General features: G+C 37.0%; 1 protein-coding gene across 2 annotated transcripts in view; it reads left to right on the top strand.

Annotated features, from left to right (window-relative positions):
* The window catches only part of OBI1 (ORC ubiquitin ligase 1), a 44,150-nt gene extending 26,716 nt beyond the window's left edge, over positions 1-17,434 (top strand). For both annotated transcript variants that reach the window (XM_055360745.2, XM_004054626.5), the window contains exon 6: positions 14,599-17,434. In XM_055360745.2, coding sequence (XP_055216720.2) covers positions 14,599-16,141 — 1,543 coding nt within the window. In that variant the 3' untranslated portion in view covers positions 16,142-17,434. The remainder of the gene's footprint in view (positions 1-14,598) is intronic.

Genomic DNA, 17,434 nt, shown 5'->3' with positions numbered 1-17,434 from the left:
TCGTGGTCCAGAAAAATGCAGTCTTTTCCTTTGGCTTTATCTATTTAGCCACTTTCTGAATTCTTATTATGCTTCTGAATTTATTTCACCTGGAGGAAACCACCTGTTTGGCCCTTCAGTTTCCCCTAACTTGGACTCCTAAGAGATTCGGATTTGATCTTCAGAGCTCAAGGGGTGGTGATATGACCTTTAAGTTTACAAGAGTAATATGTGAAGAAGACTTACTCCACTTGCCAACCCAGAAATAATGAATTTTTTCTTACTTAACATTGTGCTAGATGCTTTGAACAAAATAAATACTCTCTCTGACCCCTAAAGAAGGTTGGGTTCCCTTGCTGTGATTTCTTATTACCTGTACTTTCCCTTAGCACATGTCACAACTGCTAATAATTAACACTTTGTGTAATTGTTTTATGACTTTGTTCTGTTTGAGCCAGGGCTATAATATGTAGTCACTATTGCAACCACTGCATTTTATAGGATTCTGGCTCCCGTGCTGCTCCTACTACGTATCTATTGAGTAAATGAATGAAAAAAGCATAACTCCTATGACTGAGGAAACATACAGACAAATCCAGAATGTGGGATACTCAGTAGGAAAAATGACTAGGTTTCTTCATTAAGTCATTGAGGGAGGGTGCTGCTTTACAATAAAAAAGAACTATGAAACATAATAACCAAATGCAATGTGGACTTGTTAGCATACTGATTAGTAACAAACTGTTGAAAGACATTTTAGAGGCGGCTGGGTAAATTTGAATATGAAGCAAGTATTAAATGAAATAATAGCAAGGAATCACTCTTAATTTTGTTTAGGTATCATGATTACTTAAGAAAACACCATTTATGTTAGTCCTTTTGGGCTGCTATAACAAAATACCGTAAACTGATTGGCTTATAAGCAACAGAAATTTATTTCTTACAGTTCTGGAGGCTTAGAAGTCCAAGATCAAGGTGCCAGCTGGTCTAGTGAGGCCCACTTCCTGCTTCATAGATAGCTGTGTCTTTTTGCTGTATCCTCGCATGGCAGAAAGGACAAAGGAGCTTTGTGGGACATCTTTTTAAGGGCATTAATCTCACTTATGAGGGCTTGAACCTTTTGACCTATAGGCCCCAGAAGCCCTTACCTTTAAATATTATACCATCACCTACTATTGGCCCTGCCCCAAATACCATCACTTTAGGGATTAGGTTTCAACATAAGAATTTATGGGGGACACAAACATTTAGTCTATGGCACCATATTTTCTTTTGGAAATGCATCCTAAAACATGAACTATAGAATACTTTGGCAAAAGGCAAAGGATATACATATAAAGGAAATAAGACAAAAATCTTGATAATTGTTAAATATGTGTTATGAGTAAATGGGAGTTTATTATGTTCTCCCTACTTCTGTGAATGGTTAAAATTTTTTATATTAAGGAAAAAACCCCAGCAAAACATGGTCCCTGCTTCCAGAAAAGTAGTTAATGAAGGCATGACATGAAAATATATGAAACAAATGCTAAACAGATACTAAGCCAAATAATAGAGACAGCAGTATGGGTTCAGAGAATGATGGTTAGGTTGCAGGGTTAATAAGGAAGATCTCTATCAAAAAGAACTTAAGCCCAGCTTTGAAGGATGGAGATTTCAGGGAGGAGAAAGGCATTCTGAGTGAGAGAAAACAGCATGTGCTGTTAGGAGTACTAAGCGGTCCCTTCAGCCCCAGTCCTTTTTCTCCAGTACTAGTAGCCACATATCGTGGTACTACTCAGTAAGCACACTAGCTTTCTTCTCAAATTTACCAGAGCAAAGGTCCATGTAATTTTTACATCTCTCTACTGTGACCATCATCACTCTATTTTTATAGCTCGGTAGCATGACTCCACTACATCCACCACTTTCTACTCTAAGCAGAAGGGCCTGTTCTCAGTCTGAATATTTAGTGGGGAATGTGAAGCGTGTCACACCCCCACATGGTAAGAAACATCAAGAAAGGGAAGAAGCTGAAGGGAACACTTAAGTACTGGATTTCTCGTATTCCTAAATTCCCTTGACTTTAATTACTACTCCTAAACTGTGCCAAGCTATGTGGATATACTTATCCTTGGTAGAGTTAGAAGTTCGTTAGTGATTTTTTTAACTTGAAGAGATGTGAAGAATTGGCTTGTAAAGCATTTGAAAGTTCTGTGCTCTCTCTCCATGTCTCTGTTCAGTTGTGCCACTTTTTTTTTCTCTAGCCACTTGAGGCAGGGATCATGCTATGTCACCAACTATTATGAGGATTTAGTAGAGCCGGTATTTTTGTCCTCAGCTACTAACTCACCTTAATAGTATGGGATATACTATTAGGTCATTTATATCAAACTTGGTTATAATTGAATTAATGGCTTTTCTTTCTATAAATATATATGCGGGAATGTTACGTGTTCTGTCATTGTGTCTTTAGTGAGATCTATGGGTTTGATAATGTCTGCCTGAGTGCAGTTCATTTTACTGTACAGCAACCCCAAGGCTTGTCATTATGGACAAGTCTTCACCAATGCCTCAGCTCCTTTTGGGGGAGGATAAAGGCTCTAGATACTCTGGGCAGTAAGTAATATTTTCTGTTATTAATATATGAAAAGAAGTGTTCTGAAGAGGAAGGAATAGACTTCATTGATTGTGACCTGGGCTTGCTTCCTTTTTTGCTCTATTTGTATTTCTTGAGCCATCAGAAATGAAATTTAAAGTCAGTTAGCTTAGGGCTTTAATAAGCCCTAAGCTGCCTATATGTCAGAGATTACAAAACAAAATCAAAATCTTTGACTTCACATTCTCTCCTGAACTGCAGGTTCATGTTTTCATCTATCTTTTTTGTGCCTTTACCAGAGATTCTATACCTCAAATTAACCACAGAGCATGGTGGTTAAGAGCTTAACTCTGGAATCAGACTTCCTGGGTTCAAATTTCCCTTCTTCCATTTTGTCCCTCCTTTCCCTACCCAATTCATTTTTCACCATACTCAAAACTGTCTTTTAATAAAGTACATATCAAATTATTTAAATCTCCTGCTTAAAACTATTCAGTGTTTTCCTAGAATAAAATCCAGACTCTTCACTGGCTAGTCTGCATCTGCCACCTCTTCTTCATCTAATTCTTAACTCCTCCATCTCATCCTACTCCAGTTCTACTAGACTTTGTTTCTAAAACATGCTGTGTTTATTTCCGTTGCTTAGAATACTCTCCTTGCAGATCTTTACATGGCTGTCTCCTTCAATCCTCAGATGAAGGAAAGCCTTTTCTGATCATTCAATCTAAAGCAGCCCTTTCACTCAGCACCTTCTACTGCCTTAGCAGAAGACCATAATAATAAAATCATGGTTGGGTAAAACAGTAGAGCAAGGTGATTGTGAACACAAACCTTGGAGCCAGACTCCATATGACCGAACACTAATCTTGCCTACTTACTAGCTCTGTGATTTAGACAAAGATATTTAACCTTTCTGTATCTCAGTTTTTGTCTTCTGTGCAATAGGGTTAATAGTACTACCTATCTTGTAAGTAATAGTAAGAGTTAAATGAAACTTAAAATACCCTTTTAACAGAGTCCATAGTGAGCAATTAATATTATAGTATTGTCTTCACAGCCATTATCACTGTCTGAAATTATCTTGTTCATTTAATTGCGTGACCTGTTTGTTGTCTGTCTCCTCCATTCTAAACTCTAAGCTCCATTTTAAACTAAGCTCCTTGCTGCCTATCCCCTTCATTTCCAAAGCCCCCAGTATCTGAAGATACCTGATAAATATTTTTTGAATAATTGAATGAATAAACAAGTAAATAACATTGGATAAGTTAACCTTGAAGTCTTTTTTTTAACATAAAATGAGGGTGCGTTATTATGAGGATTAAAGGAAATCTATTACCTTGACATGATGTGTCGTATAACGAATGGGAAGACAAAATAATATAAATCTTCTATAAAGATACATGCTTGCATATGTTTATTGCAGAACTATTTATAGCAAAGACATGGAACCAACCCAGATGACCATCAGTGATAGACTGGATAAAGAAAATGTGGTACATACACAGCATGGAATGCTATGCAGCCATAAAAAGGAATGAGATCATGTCCTTTGGAGGAACATGGGTGAAATTGGAAGCCATCATCCTCAGCAAACTAGCACAGGAACAGAAAACTGAACATCACATGTTCTCACTTATGAGTGGAAATTGAACATTGAGAGCACATGGACACAGAGAAGGGAACAGCACACACCAGGGCCTGTTAGGGGGTGGGGGCTGAGGGGAGGGAATTTAGAGGATGGGTCAGTAGGTGCAGCAAACCACCATGGCACACGTATACCTATGTAATAAACCTGAATGTTCTGCACATGTATCCCTATTTTTTTTTTTTTTAGAATAAATGAAACAGGTAGAGGTGGGATGGGGGAATGTGTATGTCTAAAAAATCATATTCATAATCCCCCATCCCATGCAAAAGATCCGCTTTGTTCCTGTCCTTCTTAATGACTTTAGTACTTTAGTATGTTCTCTATAGCCTACCTTTTTAAAATGCCTCTGTAATCCATCTTCTCATTTTCACTAGTTTAGATCCATATTATTTCTTGCCTAGCCTGTTGTAACAGCCTTTCTACTGCTTACCTTTCTTTCCTGTGCTGTCACCCAGGCTGGAGTGCAGTGGCACCATCTCAGTTCACTGCAAGCTCCGCCTCCTGGGTTCATGCTATTCTCCTGCCTCAGCCTCCTGAGTAGCTGGGACTACAGGCGCCCGCCACCATGCCCGGCTAATTTTTTGTATTTTTAGTAGAGATGGGGTTTCACTGTGTTAGCCAGGATGGTCTCGATCTCCTGACCTCATGATCCGCCTGTCTTGGCTTCCCAAAGTCTGGGATTACAGGTGTGAGCCACCACACCTGGCCCCAATATTCTTGGTCTAGTATAAAAGGGTCTTTACTATATAACTTCAGTTTGATATCCTTGCCTCTTCTCTAGCCCCTCCCTTCTTGTGCTCTGCTCTGGCTATGCTGAATTTCTCATTGGGCCCACATTCATCATACTGTATTTTCCCTGGTTCTCCACATTAGCTTCTCTTGTTTTTATTCTTCCTGGTTAATCCCTGTCTGTCCTTTGAGATCTAGCCCAGTTGTTGGTTTGTATGTGAGGCCCTCCATAATTTTCCTAGACAGAGATAGCATTTTCCTCTTGTTCTTTTGATTACTCTTCTGATACCCTGTTGTTTTAATGATCGTGTTGTATGTTGATCATTTCCATGACTGTCATACCCAGTTAATCTGGCAGCTCCTTGGCACCAAGACGTATTTTTTAAATGCACATTTGTGTATTTGTACAAAATACATATATATGTGTGTGTGTATCTTCTTTTTATGGAGTCTTACAGAAGGAAAGAGTCCTTACACTCTAATACTTGAAGCTTAAAGTACAAAGGATGTAAGAGAACAGGAAATCAGAGATTCCTGGAACTTTCTCCACATTAGAGCAAAGGATTTCTGGAAGCTTTCCTCTTTAAGTTATGCCAGAGATTCAGAGTTAGAAAGAGAAGCAGAGGAGGTGATAGTAGGGACTTGCCTGGCTACAGTCTTGAGTTTCTTGTCTGCATCTATTTACTTGAACCAGATTTTCCTTCCTTTACCTGTCTCCATGCTGACTCTGAGCTGTGCAGTTAGTTCCATTTCACAGGTCTGCTCGTTCTAAACTATGTCTCAAGATGTGCTAGTAATGCTCTAACCTTTTGGTTCCTCATCAGCACCACTGGTCTGGCTGGCTCTTGCTGTTGTCCCTTCTTGACCTATTCTGGCCTTTTTTGTTTATCACGATTCTTCTCTGACAAATATGGTGATTCCTAGTATTTGACCCTAGCCTGATCCAATGACTGATTCTGCTATGCCCTTTGGTTTTCCCGGAAGGGGAACTTGTAGACTGTCAGGGGAGCCTGATGATACCCTGGGGCCAGACTGTGACAGCCAGTTGTGCTCAGGCCCCTTGGCTGCCTGAGGGACCCTTCTCTGGATATTCACTTAATTGGGGATAGACAGGTACTGCAGTTTTCTGTCAGTTTGTCTTTATTGTATTGATAAGGTACTTGGGGAGGCGGCAGTGCATGCTAATGACTAAGCAGTAAGGTTGTCAGAGAGATTATGAACTGTTTGAGAAGAGGAATGATCACTTCTACTTCCTTTGTTTTCCTTCTTCATAGCCCCTGAGCACACATTAGTCCTCAATAACTGTCATCTGAGTAATAATTACAGGGTATCTAGATCAGTTTTTTGTTTTGTTTCGTTTTCTTTTAGATTTTGTTTCATGCTGAGAGAGAATAAGAGATAATTTAGTTAAGGTGGAAAATGTATAGACAGGTAGATACTAATCCAGAGATTTTTAAGTATATTTTTTATCAACAGTAGTTGCACTCTTTTACAGTATTGAGATTTTGTTGTTAAGGTTATTTTATTTTGGGAAAAGATGTAAGTCCTTTAATTTCTCTTAGAAATAAAAAGATATGAAATAGCATGTCTTAATGTTCTCTCCTTTCCATGACAGATTAGAATCCCTGCTAATGTCCTGCAAATTTCAAGGCTGATCTTGGTTGGTTGAAGGGAGCAGAGGGGAGAAAATGAGGGCATTTCTGCATGGAATCAAAATGAGATATATTTGTCAAATAGAATAGAATTTATTCCACAGTAAAAAGAGTAGTCTGTCCTCACAGGCAATGCAGAGAAAGTAGTACTTAGAGTTAGGCATCCTGTTTTGAGCAACTTTGCCCAGTGTGCTGCCCAGAGAGAAGGAAAGAAACCTTGGAAATGGAGGCTTACTAGTTGCAGATTCCAAATAGAAGGCCAGAGACCATGTTCCAATTGCCATAGAAGCAAGTAGGGTGAAATTGGCCAGCATGGAACACAGTTTAGTTCTGTATTTCTCCTTATCCACCTGCTGACCCAATACTATGTGGGTCAGCCCTTAGAGGTTTACCACAAAAGGGAGCTGTCTGTTCCTCTTCAGTTCACATATGCTGTTCAACACTCAGGTCATTTTTATTAATTTCTAAGGCATCTCAGCTAGAATTTTCACCACAGTTTTTAACTACAAATGCATAGTTGGTTTAATAAGATAAACACACAAAGAATTTCCTTTAAAATTTTGTTCTGCAGTGAGCCGTGATCATGCCACTGTACTCCAGTCCTCCAGTCTGGGTGACAGGATGAGATCCTGTCTCAACAATAAATGAATAATATAGTGTTAATAATATAAGCTATTAATTATTAACCCTGCTCTTCATTTGAAAACTTGAAAAGCAAACTCTACTTTGATTTTTAAATGGTACTTTTAGAAGATGGAGGGATAAGGAATTACTGCAAGGGCATAATTCTTTGTCTTGTTCCCCAGTCTTTATCAACTTTGTCTTTAAGGGTGAAATTCTGGCATTTTTTATTCTTGCAAATATTGGAACACTTTCTGTTTTGTGATAAAACTAAGATGCAACATAACGTAGCTTGTATTTTTTTATTTCTCTTAATTATACCCTGAGAAATAACCCATGTGATGTTTAGGCCTTGAAATTTTGTATTTAGTTTTTCTCATTTCATATAAAAAATATCTTTTACTTGTAGTTGAAGATACCTGCTGATTGTACATGAACCAGGCAAGTTTATCATACATACTTTCTATACATAGCACATTTAAGTATTATGCTTTCAGCTCTGTTTCAAACTTAGTCTTTGTATCTCTGGTTAAATATTTGGGTTGGCATTTACCAGGGTGGTCTGTCAATGCTGTACTTTCATGCAAGGCCACTTTAATAAATGATCTTTTAAAATTTCAAAATATTACTGGATTTATGCCTAAAATATGGTGGTTGTTTGATAAATGTTTACTGAATTTGTGCATACATACTATATGTCTTCCTACAATTTTTGTATTTCCTCTGTGTTTCTATTAGCCAATGTATGTACCAATAAATAGCACAAGAATGCTAGTTCATTGACTCTGTATACACATTTTGCCTAGAAAAATCTAGTCTACATTTTGATATGAAATATAAATAAGTGCTGATATTATTTAAGAAGGGCCTTATGTTCAAGTATTTAATACGATTTCAGACATGGTGTATGGGTTCAGAAGGACTTGGATTCAAATCCTATTCCTGCCGCTAAGCCCCTTTTAAGCTTCTCGTTTCTCATTTTTAAAATAAGAATAATGGATCTTGCTTCATAAAGTTGATATGAGGATTAAATGAGGTAATATATATCAAGCATATAGCACTGTGCTTGATACCAAGTAAACACTTAATGAATTGTGGCAGCTGCTTTTCTTTTTGTCATCATCATTGTCAATAGTAGTCAGTTATGCAATGTTAAAGATGTATTTGTTACACTTACTTTTGGTAAATTCCAGCCAAAAGTTCACTTTCCTTTTTTTTTTTTTTAAATGTTCTCTTTCAGTATATCTCATTTAACATTTTTGTGGAACCAATGCGTGTGACTAGGATTGACCATAGATAGTACTTTTATGATTAACAAATTTCTAGGAATGTAGCAGTTTTGTAACTGACAGCTTAATTTTAAAAACAGAAAACTCTCTTGAGGAAACATTGGCAAATTATACAGCTCAGCAACAGTATAAATGTATGGGTTGCTTCCCAAAACTTCCCTAGTAGTTTAAAGACAGAATGTTTCCTCTCTACCCTCCCAACACATATACAAGGATGGGTAATGCACAAATGATCCATAGGAAGCAGGTGAGAGAAAAGAGATGCCAGAGGCTTTGAACCTTTTCCCCCACCACCTAATACAGTTTTGAGTTTCCTACAGCTCTGGTCCTCCCTGTCCACTTTTCCTAAATTGTGCCCCACCCACCCTGCACACATGTACACGAGATAGATACCAGTACCAGGGCCTTTTCATTTTTCTTCCCACTTCTGTCAAAACTCAGATTTCTATAGGGCTCCTGTTAAGGCTACTCACTTACTAAGTGTAATCAAAAAGAGGAGTTAGGAAACTCAGAGAATCTGAAACTGGTAGATTGTGTGTTGGGAGATATAATTAAGAAAGGAAAGGGCAAATGGAAAGCTCTTCTCTCTGAAACCTTACCTCCCTGTGTTTAAAATAAAAAAATACTTTCCTGATATTTCTGAAATTCAGGAAATGAGAAGCTACTATGGCTATGTAGACAGGCAAGTACACAATAAAATCCATTCTATGAATGGATCATTCTTTCTCAGATTAAGTGGCAGTTCTTTAAAAAAAAATATTTGAGACACATAAATTTATTTGGTTTTGTCCCATATCAACCATTACTTTATGATGCCCACTTGCAGCCTTGATTTCCCAGGCTCAAGCGATCCTCCAGCTTCAGCCTCCTGAGTAGTTGGGACTACAGGCGCATGCTTCTGTGCCTGATATATATATATATTTTTTTTGGAGAGACATGATCTCATTATGTCGCCTAGGCTGGTCTTGAACTGCTGAGCTGAAGCCATCCTCCTGCCTCACCTCCCAAAGCATTGGAATTACAGGCATGAGCCATGGACCAAAGCAGTCTTAGTAATTAATGGGAAAAATCACAATTGTTCGATGACCTTTAGCAACTTTGTCAAAACATTTAACTCTTATTGTTAATTACATATGTATATGGATAGGCAAAAACAGTAAAAGTAGTATTTAGTACATTGATATTTATGCAGTACAATTTGAAACATGAGAAATATTGAGAATTCGTGGTTTTTTTGTGAAAAACTTCTGGAGAATAATTTGAATAGTGCTTCCCTTCTCATATAATTTATGATATGAAGCTAGCATCATTTCTGATACCTTGATGAATTTTCACACTCCTAAGTTTGCATCAACTTCCAGCATTTTATCCTTTGCTCTCAATATCGTGAAAGAGCTCCACATTGCTTTAGTGCGAAGTGTTTTGTCAGCCTGTCATTTTCTCTAGACATCTTCATCCTTTTCACCACCACTTTTCTCATCCATGTCAATAAGTTTGCCTCTACAAAGTGCTTCTGGCATATCTAGAATTTCTTGAATGGACTGACCTTGTTGTAATATTCCCACAGTCAGTGATTTCTTCCATAACTACATTTACATTTGATTTCAGTTTCACTTCCAGTGTTATCATTGTTTATTTGTTTGTTACACCTTCATCTTTGTTGACCAGTTCTGTCGTTTCATTAACTGTTTTTGTGAAATGTCGTGTGGGTTTTTTACTGGGAGACAAGGAGCAGCCCAGCTGCACACTTTGCTGTCTGTATGTTAACTGAAAAACAGGTAAATGCACAGTGACTAATCACTGACTGACCTTGAAAGAAGTGACTTGATGGGTCACTGATCATGAAGCACGTCTATTATTTATGTAGTGTTTTTTGAACTGAAAAGCTAGAAGTGAAGGTTTTACTTCATGCAGTTACTCATTAATAATGGTGTGGTAACTGAAATTTGAACCATGTTGTTGGGTGACTTGTAAATTAAACCATGGTAACTGAAATTTGTGCATATTGGAACCATATAAAGCAAGGATATCAACACTGAAAACCTGTCAGATAGGCCACACCACAAAAGCTGGTCCAGGTCCAAAGATTGCTTTCGCTTCGTTTCATTACCTCAGCTACCAAGTGAGGAAAACATATAAAGTCAAAGTTTGATGAGGCAAGTGGACTGACTTCCCCAATGTCCCCCTTGTTCCTCAAGAAGGCATTTCTGAATTTTGGCAGTCTTGGCCACCCACTGGGCTTGCTGCATTTACCCATTTTGTTGGAATTGCCATTGAGAACCAGAAAGGCAAAGTGAATTGCTCAAGGATAGTAGCGTAGCACTAGAGCTTATTAGTTTTTTGGTACTCAGGTGTGGTATTCTTTTACCACATTTGTTTTCTTCAAACATGTCTTGTTTTTCTGTGTGATAGACTATGAGAAAATATGGTCTTAGGAACTTTTTGTTGTTAGAGATGCTCTTTAGTTTAGTTATACCACCTCAAAGGAAGTCCAGTAGGACTTCCATTTCTCTTTTACTAGGGACAGAAATGATCTTGTATCTCTTAGAGCTATTTGGACAAGGGGAACTGGCATCCTTTTCTCTCATCCAGAATGTATGTATCAGTTAATATTGCAAGCTGAAAAATCCTTTAAGCCTCTGTTAGATTCTGGCAGAATACAGTTCTGATATCAGTTGTAGCTCCCAAACTGCTCTACAGTGTTTTTTCTGGCACAATGAAGCCTTTGGCCATCACTGCTACTTTGAAAATCAAAGCCTTTTGGTCTCTAATGGAATGTTTATAAAAATACTCCATTTTGAAATTTGCTCAAGAAAAGGAAGTACGGTAAATGATATTAGAAATCCCTCCGGCTTGCCTTGGCATAGCTTCATTTAGTGTTGTGTACTCTGAATATCTAGAATTAGTGTGAATACAAAAGTATTAAAACACAAAGATAAATAAGCTCATATCCTCCTTCTATGGAAGTATAGCATCAGATACTTATCCCTAATTATTATTTCTCTATAATAAGGTAAATTGCCCTTTGCCAAATTTAATATAGTTATCTTGGATAAGCTGAAAATTTCCTGACACATGTCAAAAGTCTCATCTATTTGCAGTCTTACTAAGGTGAAGTTTTTTGGGGTGGAGCAGTATAGAATGCCAAGCCTGTAGCAAAAAAGGCTGTACTGTACATATGTCAGTCTCTGTTGCTTTCCTGGGTGTCAGTGAAATAAAGTAAACAGTCAAATGTAGTAAACAAAACATGTTTACTTTAGTAATACAGTGACTGTCATAATACTTAACATGTAAAAGAAGGCCAAGGACCTTTAGCTTATCCTGTGGTGTCAACCCTGTCTCAATGTAAGGCACTAGTGTATCTTAAAGTAAGAGAATGACTTTTATTCAAGAAATACACAACAGGCAAGTGCCATATACCAGGAATTGTTCTAAGAATCTGGCAGTGAATATAAGACAAACTACCTGCTCTCCTTGAGCTTCTATTCTAACGTGGGAGAAAGAAAGCAAATAAATTACATGAATTGATTAATTGATCCGTTGCATGGCTTTTAGTATACATTTCTGTCAGTCTGCCAACCAGCACAGGTCCCTTATTAGCATGGGAGAAGGGCCTGATCACTGAAAGTATTATAGATTTATAGAGTATTGAAAGGAAACTTAAGGAAATTGGGGGCAGTGGCCTTTTAGAAAACAGCCTAACTCCATCAGTGACTTCTGCTTGTTTGTCCCTCTCATATGTGATCTGCTACTGGCCTTTGTTACTTCTCTCTGAAATAACACAAAAATTATGTTTAGGGCTCTCATTGACTTCAACTCCAAACCATATGTTACTTCTTTTAAAAACATAATTTCTAAAAAAAAAAAAAATATATATAGAGGCAAATACAGTATCTTAAGATGATACTATATTTGAAATTCCAAGCTAAAACCCTGGAATAAGAAGCTGGTAATATTTTGGGAAGCATTCTTTATTTTTGAGTAGTCTTTCTGTGTGTAGGCCTCTAAGTTCCCAAAGATATCCTTTGGTAGCAACTGACTTACTATTTAGTAGCATTATTTGATTTTAAGTCATTTGATTTTTTTATCTGAGGAGATACCTTTATTATAAAAAATTTTACTTGAAAAAATTTATCTTGATAAGCAAATGTAAGGCTGTCACTTTTGCTTATTTGCATTAAATAAACATACTACACAGTTTTTCCATTTAAAAATGTGGATTTTTTGATTGTGCCAGAGTAGTTACAATCAAGAACTCACAAACATTTGTACTTAATGTACTGGAAGGTCTTTGCCCACTTTTTAAAAGTTCTCTTGCAGAACTACAACTCTGTGAAGTACTACATTTATAAGCCAAAACATTTTTAACAAAGAAGAAAAATTCCCATCGTTCATTTAACCAAATACAGTAGTAAACTTTGTCTTTAAAATGGGGAGGCTTGGTATTATTGTTGCTTTTGTTTTTGTTATACCTGTGGTTTTTGCTGTGTTTTTTTAGAAGTTGAAGGGAGCGTGCTCTCTCTGGGAGTTCAGTTAATTGCAGTGAGTAAATCAATATTCAGCAATCATGTCTTTTAAAGCCCTTTCTAATCTTGAGATTTTATGATTCTATATTTATCTTTGCCTCTGCTTTTTCCTTCAGTGATAAGAGTGCAGGGATTATGTAGGGGTTGAGATGGGGAATGAATTGGGCTAGTGGTTTAGGAGGTGATGGGCATTAAGTGGGAGTTGAAAACATGTTGTGGTTGATTCTAAGAAGGGCAATTGCTATTGGCTTCTGCTTTTTTGGTAGTTTTTTTTTTCAGTACTAAATACATGTTCTTAATTGTAATTATTTTTCAAATTAGGGGAAAAAAGGAAGAAAAAGATAAATCCAAAGATAAAAATAATTTTTGAAAGTCACCTTCTCATAGCTTCCTCCAAACAGACAATCCCTTAATTCTTAGAAATGGGCCAATATATAAATCATCAAAAAGATGATTAAGAATAGGCTTTGAAAAGAATTTTGGAGGAGATAAGGTATTTTTCATGGGATTATGTTATTTATTGGCTCATGTTATTTATTGCTTATGTTATTTATTGGCTCATAAGTTTCCTGAAAGAATTTATTTTTGGTGATAAGATTGAATTTAAGGTAGATATTTTATGTCCCTTGGAGCTAGACAGTCTTTTTTATCTTTTGTGTTCCCAGCCCCAAATATACCACCTAACCTATACTAGGTACTCAAAAATTGTTTCCTGAGCTTAACACAGTACTCATTCTTGATGGAAATAACAGCAAGATAATCCCGGTGTAAAAGGAGTAGACTTTTTGTGAATAAGGGAATTCTTTTTCAGTCACTCTCCAAAATGTTCTCTTTCAGAAAGTGTACAAAATTTTTTTTTTTTTTGCCTAGTATATTGGAATCACAAGCACTGACTTCGTATTTCAAAGTTGAAAGAAATGAGATTGATGTCCCACACAGCTGTAAAATGCCAAAAATAAGTAGTGCTGACATAAATTAAAGGCGAGTGCTCTGAAAAACCACAGAAAAGCTTCAGATCAAGGGTGGCTATAATTGAAAGGGCCCAAATAAGTATTTAAAACTACCCCTCCTGGGACTGCTAAGATTTCTGAATTTCAAATTGGCATTTTATGTTTGACAAGGTGACATTGTATAAGAAATGTATTGTAAAACACTGCTGTATGATAGGAAAATGATTGAATGTAAATATTTCAAGATGTAGACCACTGTTCAAATGTTATCATAAATCTTTGCCATTGTTTTAGGGGATAACTCTTCATGCATATATGAGCTGAATTGATAGAGCCAGCTCTTCGAGGGGAAATCATCAGCACATTTCTGCCTCTCTGCTACCATAGATCTGATTTAACCACAAAAATATCCTATTAGGTTTTGCTATTATTATCATGTGTTTATTATTATGTAAGTGGGGAAACCATTTTTTGAAAATATACATCTGGCATTTGCCCTACTCATTGAGTGGTCTGAAATGTCACTGTTAGGTGAAATTAGAATAGCCTGGGACAGTTTGCACTCTCAAACCTTGAAAAGAAAAAAGCTTGAGTTGTAAGATTAACTATCTTTCCATTCTTTGTAGGTTTGGAAGGTTTGCAGTTGCTGCTCTTCAGTCCAAAGTAGAACAGTATGAGCGTGAAACCAATCGCCTCAAGAAAGCCCTGGAACGAAGTGATAAGTATATAGAGGAACTAGAATCTCAAGTTGCACAGCTAAAAAACTCAAGTGAAGAGAAGGAAGCTATGAATTCCATTTGCCAGACAGCACTTTCTGCAGATGGCAAAGGGAGCAAAGGCAGTGAGGAGGATGTGGCGTCAAAGAATCAAGGCGATAGTGCTAGAAAGCAGCCTGGCTCATCCACCTCCAGTTCTTCTCACCTAGCAAAGCCTTCCAGCAGCAGACTGTGTGACACCAGTTCTGCAAGGCAGGAAAGTACCAGCAAAGCAGAACTTAACTGTTCTAAGAACAAAGACCTATATCAAGAACAGGTAGAAGTAATGTTAGATGTGACAGATACAAGTATGGATACTTATTTGGAAAGAGAATGGGGGAATAAACCAAGTGATTGTGTACCCTACAAAGATGAAGAACTTTACGATCTTCCAGCTCCTTGTACTCCTTTGTCCCTTAGTTGCCTTCAGCTCAGTACTCCAGAAAATAGAGAGAGCTCTGTGGTCCAAGCAGGAGGTTCCAAAAAGCACTCAAACCATCTCAGAAAATTGGTGTTTGATGATTTTTGTGATTCTTCAAATGTTTCTAATAAAGATTCTTCAGAAGATGATATAAGTAGAAGTGAAAATGAAAAGAAATCAGAATGTTTTTCTTCCCCAAAGACAGGATTTTGGGACTGTTGTTCCACAAGCTATGCCCAAAACTTAGATTTTGAAAGTTCAGAGGGGAACACGATAGCAAATTCTGTTGGAGAAATATCTTCAAAATTGAGTGAGAAATCAGGCTCATGTTTATCCAAAAGGTTGAATTCTATTCGCTCTTTTGAAATGAACCGGACAAGAACATCCAGTGAAGCATCGATGGATGCTGCTTACCTTGACAAAATCTCTGAGTTGGATTCAATGATGTCAGAGTCAGACAACAGCAAGAGCCCTTGTAATAACGGTTTTAAGTCACTGGATTTGGATGGGTTATCAAAGTCATCTCAAGGCAGTGAATTTCTTGAGGAACCTGATAAGTTGGAAGAAAAAACTGAGCTAAACCTCTCCAAAGGTTCTCTAACTAATGATCAGTTAGAAAATGGAAGTGAATGGAAACCCACTTCTTTTTTTCTCCTCTCTCCATCTGACCAAGAAATGAATGAAGATTTTTCACTCCATTCCAGTTCTTGTCCAGTAACTAATGAAATCAAACCCCCAAGCTGCTTGTTTCAGACAGAGTTTTCCCAGGGCATTTTGTTAAGCAGTTCACATCGACTATTTGAAGATCAAAGGTTTGGGTCATCTTTGTTTAAGATGTCCTCAGAGATGCACAGTCTTCATAACCACCTTCAGTCTCCTTGGTCTACTTCCTTTGTGCCTGAAAAGAGGAATAAAAATGTGAATCAATCAACAAAAAGAAAAATCCAGAGCAGCCTTTCCAATGCCAGCCCATCAAAAGCAACTAAAAGTTGACTCATTAGAAAGGTGTCATTTGTGGTTTTGTCCTGAGAGAAATAGAAAAGTTGTTAAAGTTACCTTTTTTCCTCATAAAAGTTCTATACAAATTGGAATTGATAATCTTTAGTCAAATATCAAGTCAGGATGGTGGATTAACCTGTACCCAGAATGCTTATTGTTCATTTTGAAAAGACTTTGTTCTTTTCATTTTTATTTGGGAGTCTTTGTGACCAGAGAAGTTAGGGAGGAGGTTATTTTTGTGTTTTGGGGTTGGTTGGTTGGTTGGTTTTGTTTTTGGTTTTGTTTTTTTACTGAATTTGATATGTATCTCGGTTGGATGTACATTGTTTTTTAAAAAATGTTATTTAACTGTTAGATACAGTGGCCTGTTGATAGCCCCACTTGTCTTCAGAACTTGGATTTCTTAAATAAAACTTTTAGTGTTGTCTATACACTGCTCAATAAGACACTTGAGTTTAAGCTTTTCCTAGGGTGGAAATTATTTTACCTGTCCCTTTTTATTTATGTTTAGTGATGGCCTAGTTTTTCTGCAGGGCCATGATGGAGAAATAGCACTCTAGCCTTAGTCCAATATTGATTTACTTTTTTTAGATTTTATGTATATGTTTGCATTTTTTAGCATTGTATTTTGTCCAGTTTTGTGAAAATGTTCTGCTAGTATGAAAGAAAACGTTTTCTATATGAAGACATTTGTTTTATGTTAGGTAGCTTACATTTTCTCCTCTGTGTGTGTGTGTGTGTATGTATGTGTGTAAAATCAGAAATTTAGCATACTATGGAAAGAAGGCATGGAGCACTTGGGTTTAGAGGAACCTAAAACATCATAGCTTCATTGTTCCAGATGTAACAGGTTTGAAAGAGCTCATCGCCAAGTTCTTGATCCACTTGCATTCCAGGGGAGTTCTCTTTTGAGTAGTATGTTTCTTGTTTGCATGTTCCTGTTCTTTGTGGAAACTATGCATGGTAGCATTTTTGCTTGCTGTGTTTTCCATACTTAAGAAAAAGAGGTTTCAGTTGGCTGATAGAATATCTTTTATGTAGGACAAAACTTTTCTGTGAAGAGTGTTGAGGGGGTGAAGATAGGTAAGAGGTAAGCACAATTTTTAATTTAGGCTCTGAAAAAGTGTATTGTTCTAAACGTATTTGGTATGCCTATATAGGTCTTTAAAAATGGGTTTGTATGCTGTTTAATGTGCACTGAACATTTTACATTAATATTGTACTGTTTTACATTAATACTGCATGCTTTTCTATGTGAATTGAATAAAGAATGTCATAAGCACTGTA

Source organism: Gorilla gorilla, chromosome 14, assembly GCF_029281585.2.
Source record: "Gorilla gorilla gorilla isolate KB3781 chromosome 14, NHGRI_mGorGor1-v2.1_pri, whole genome shotgun sequence".
Taxonomy (NCBI): Eukaryota; Metazoa; Chordata; class Mammalia; order Primates; family Hominidae; genus Gorilla; species Gorilla gorilla.
Note: the sequence above shows the minus strand (reverse complement) of the source record. Positions and strands in the feature narration are given on the sequence as shown.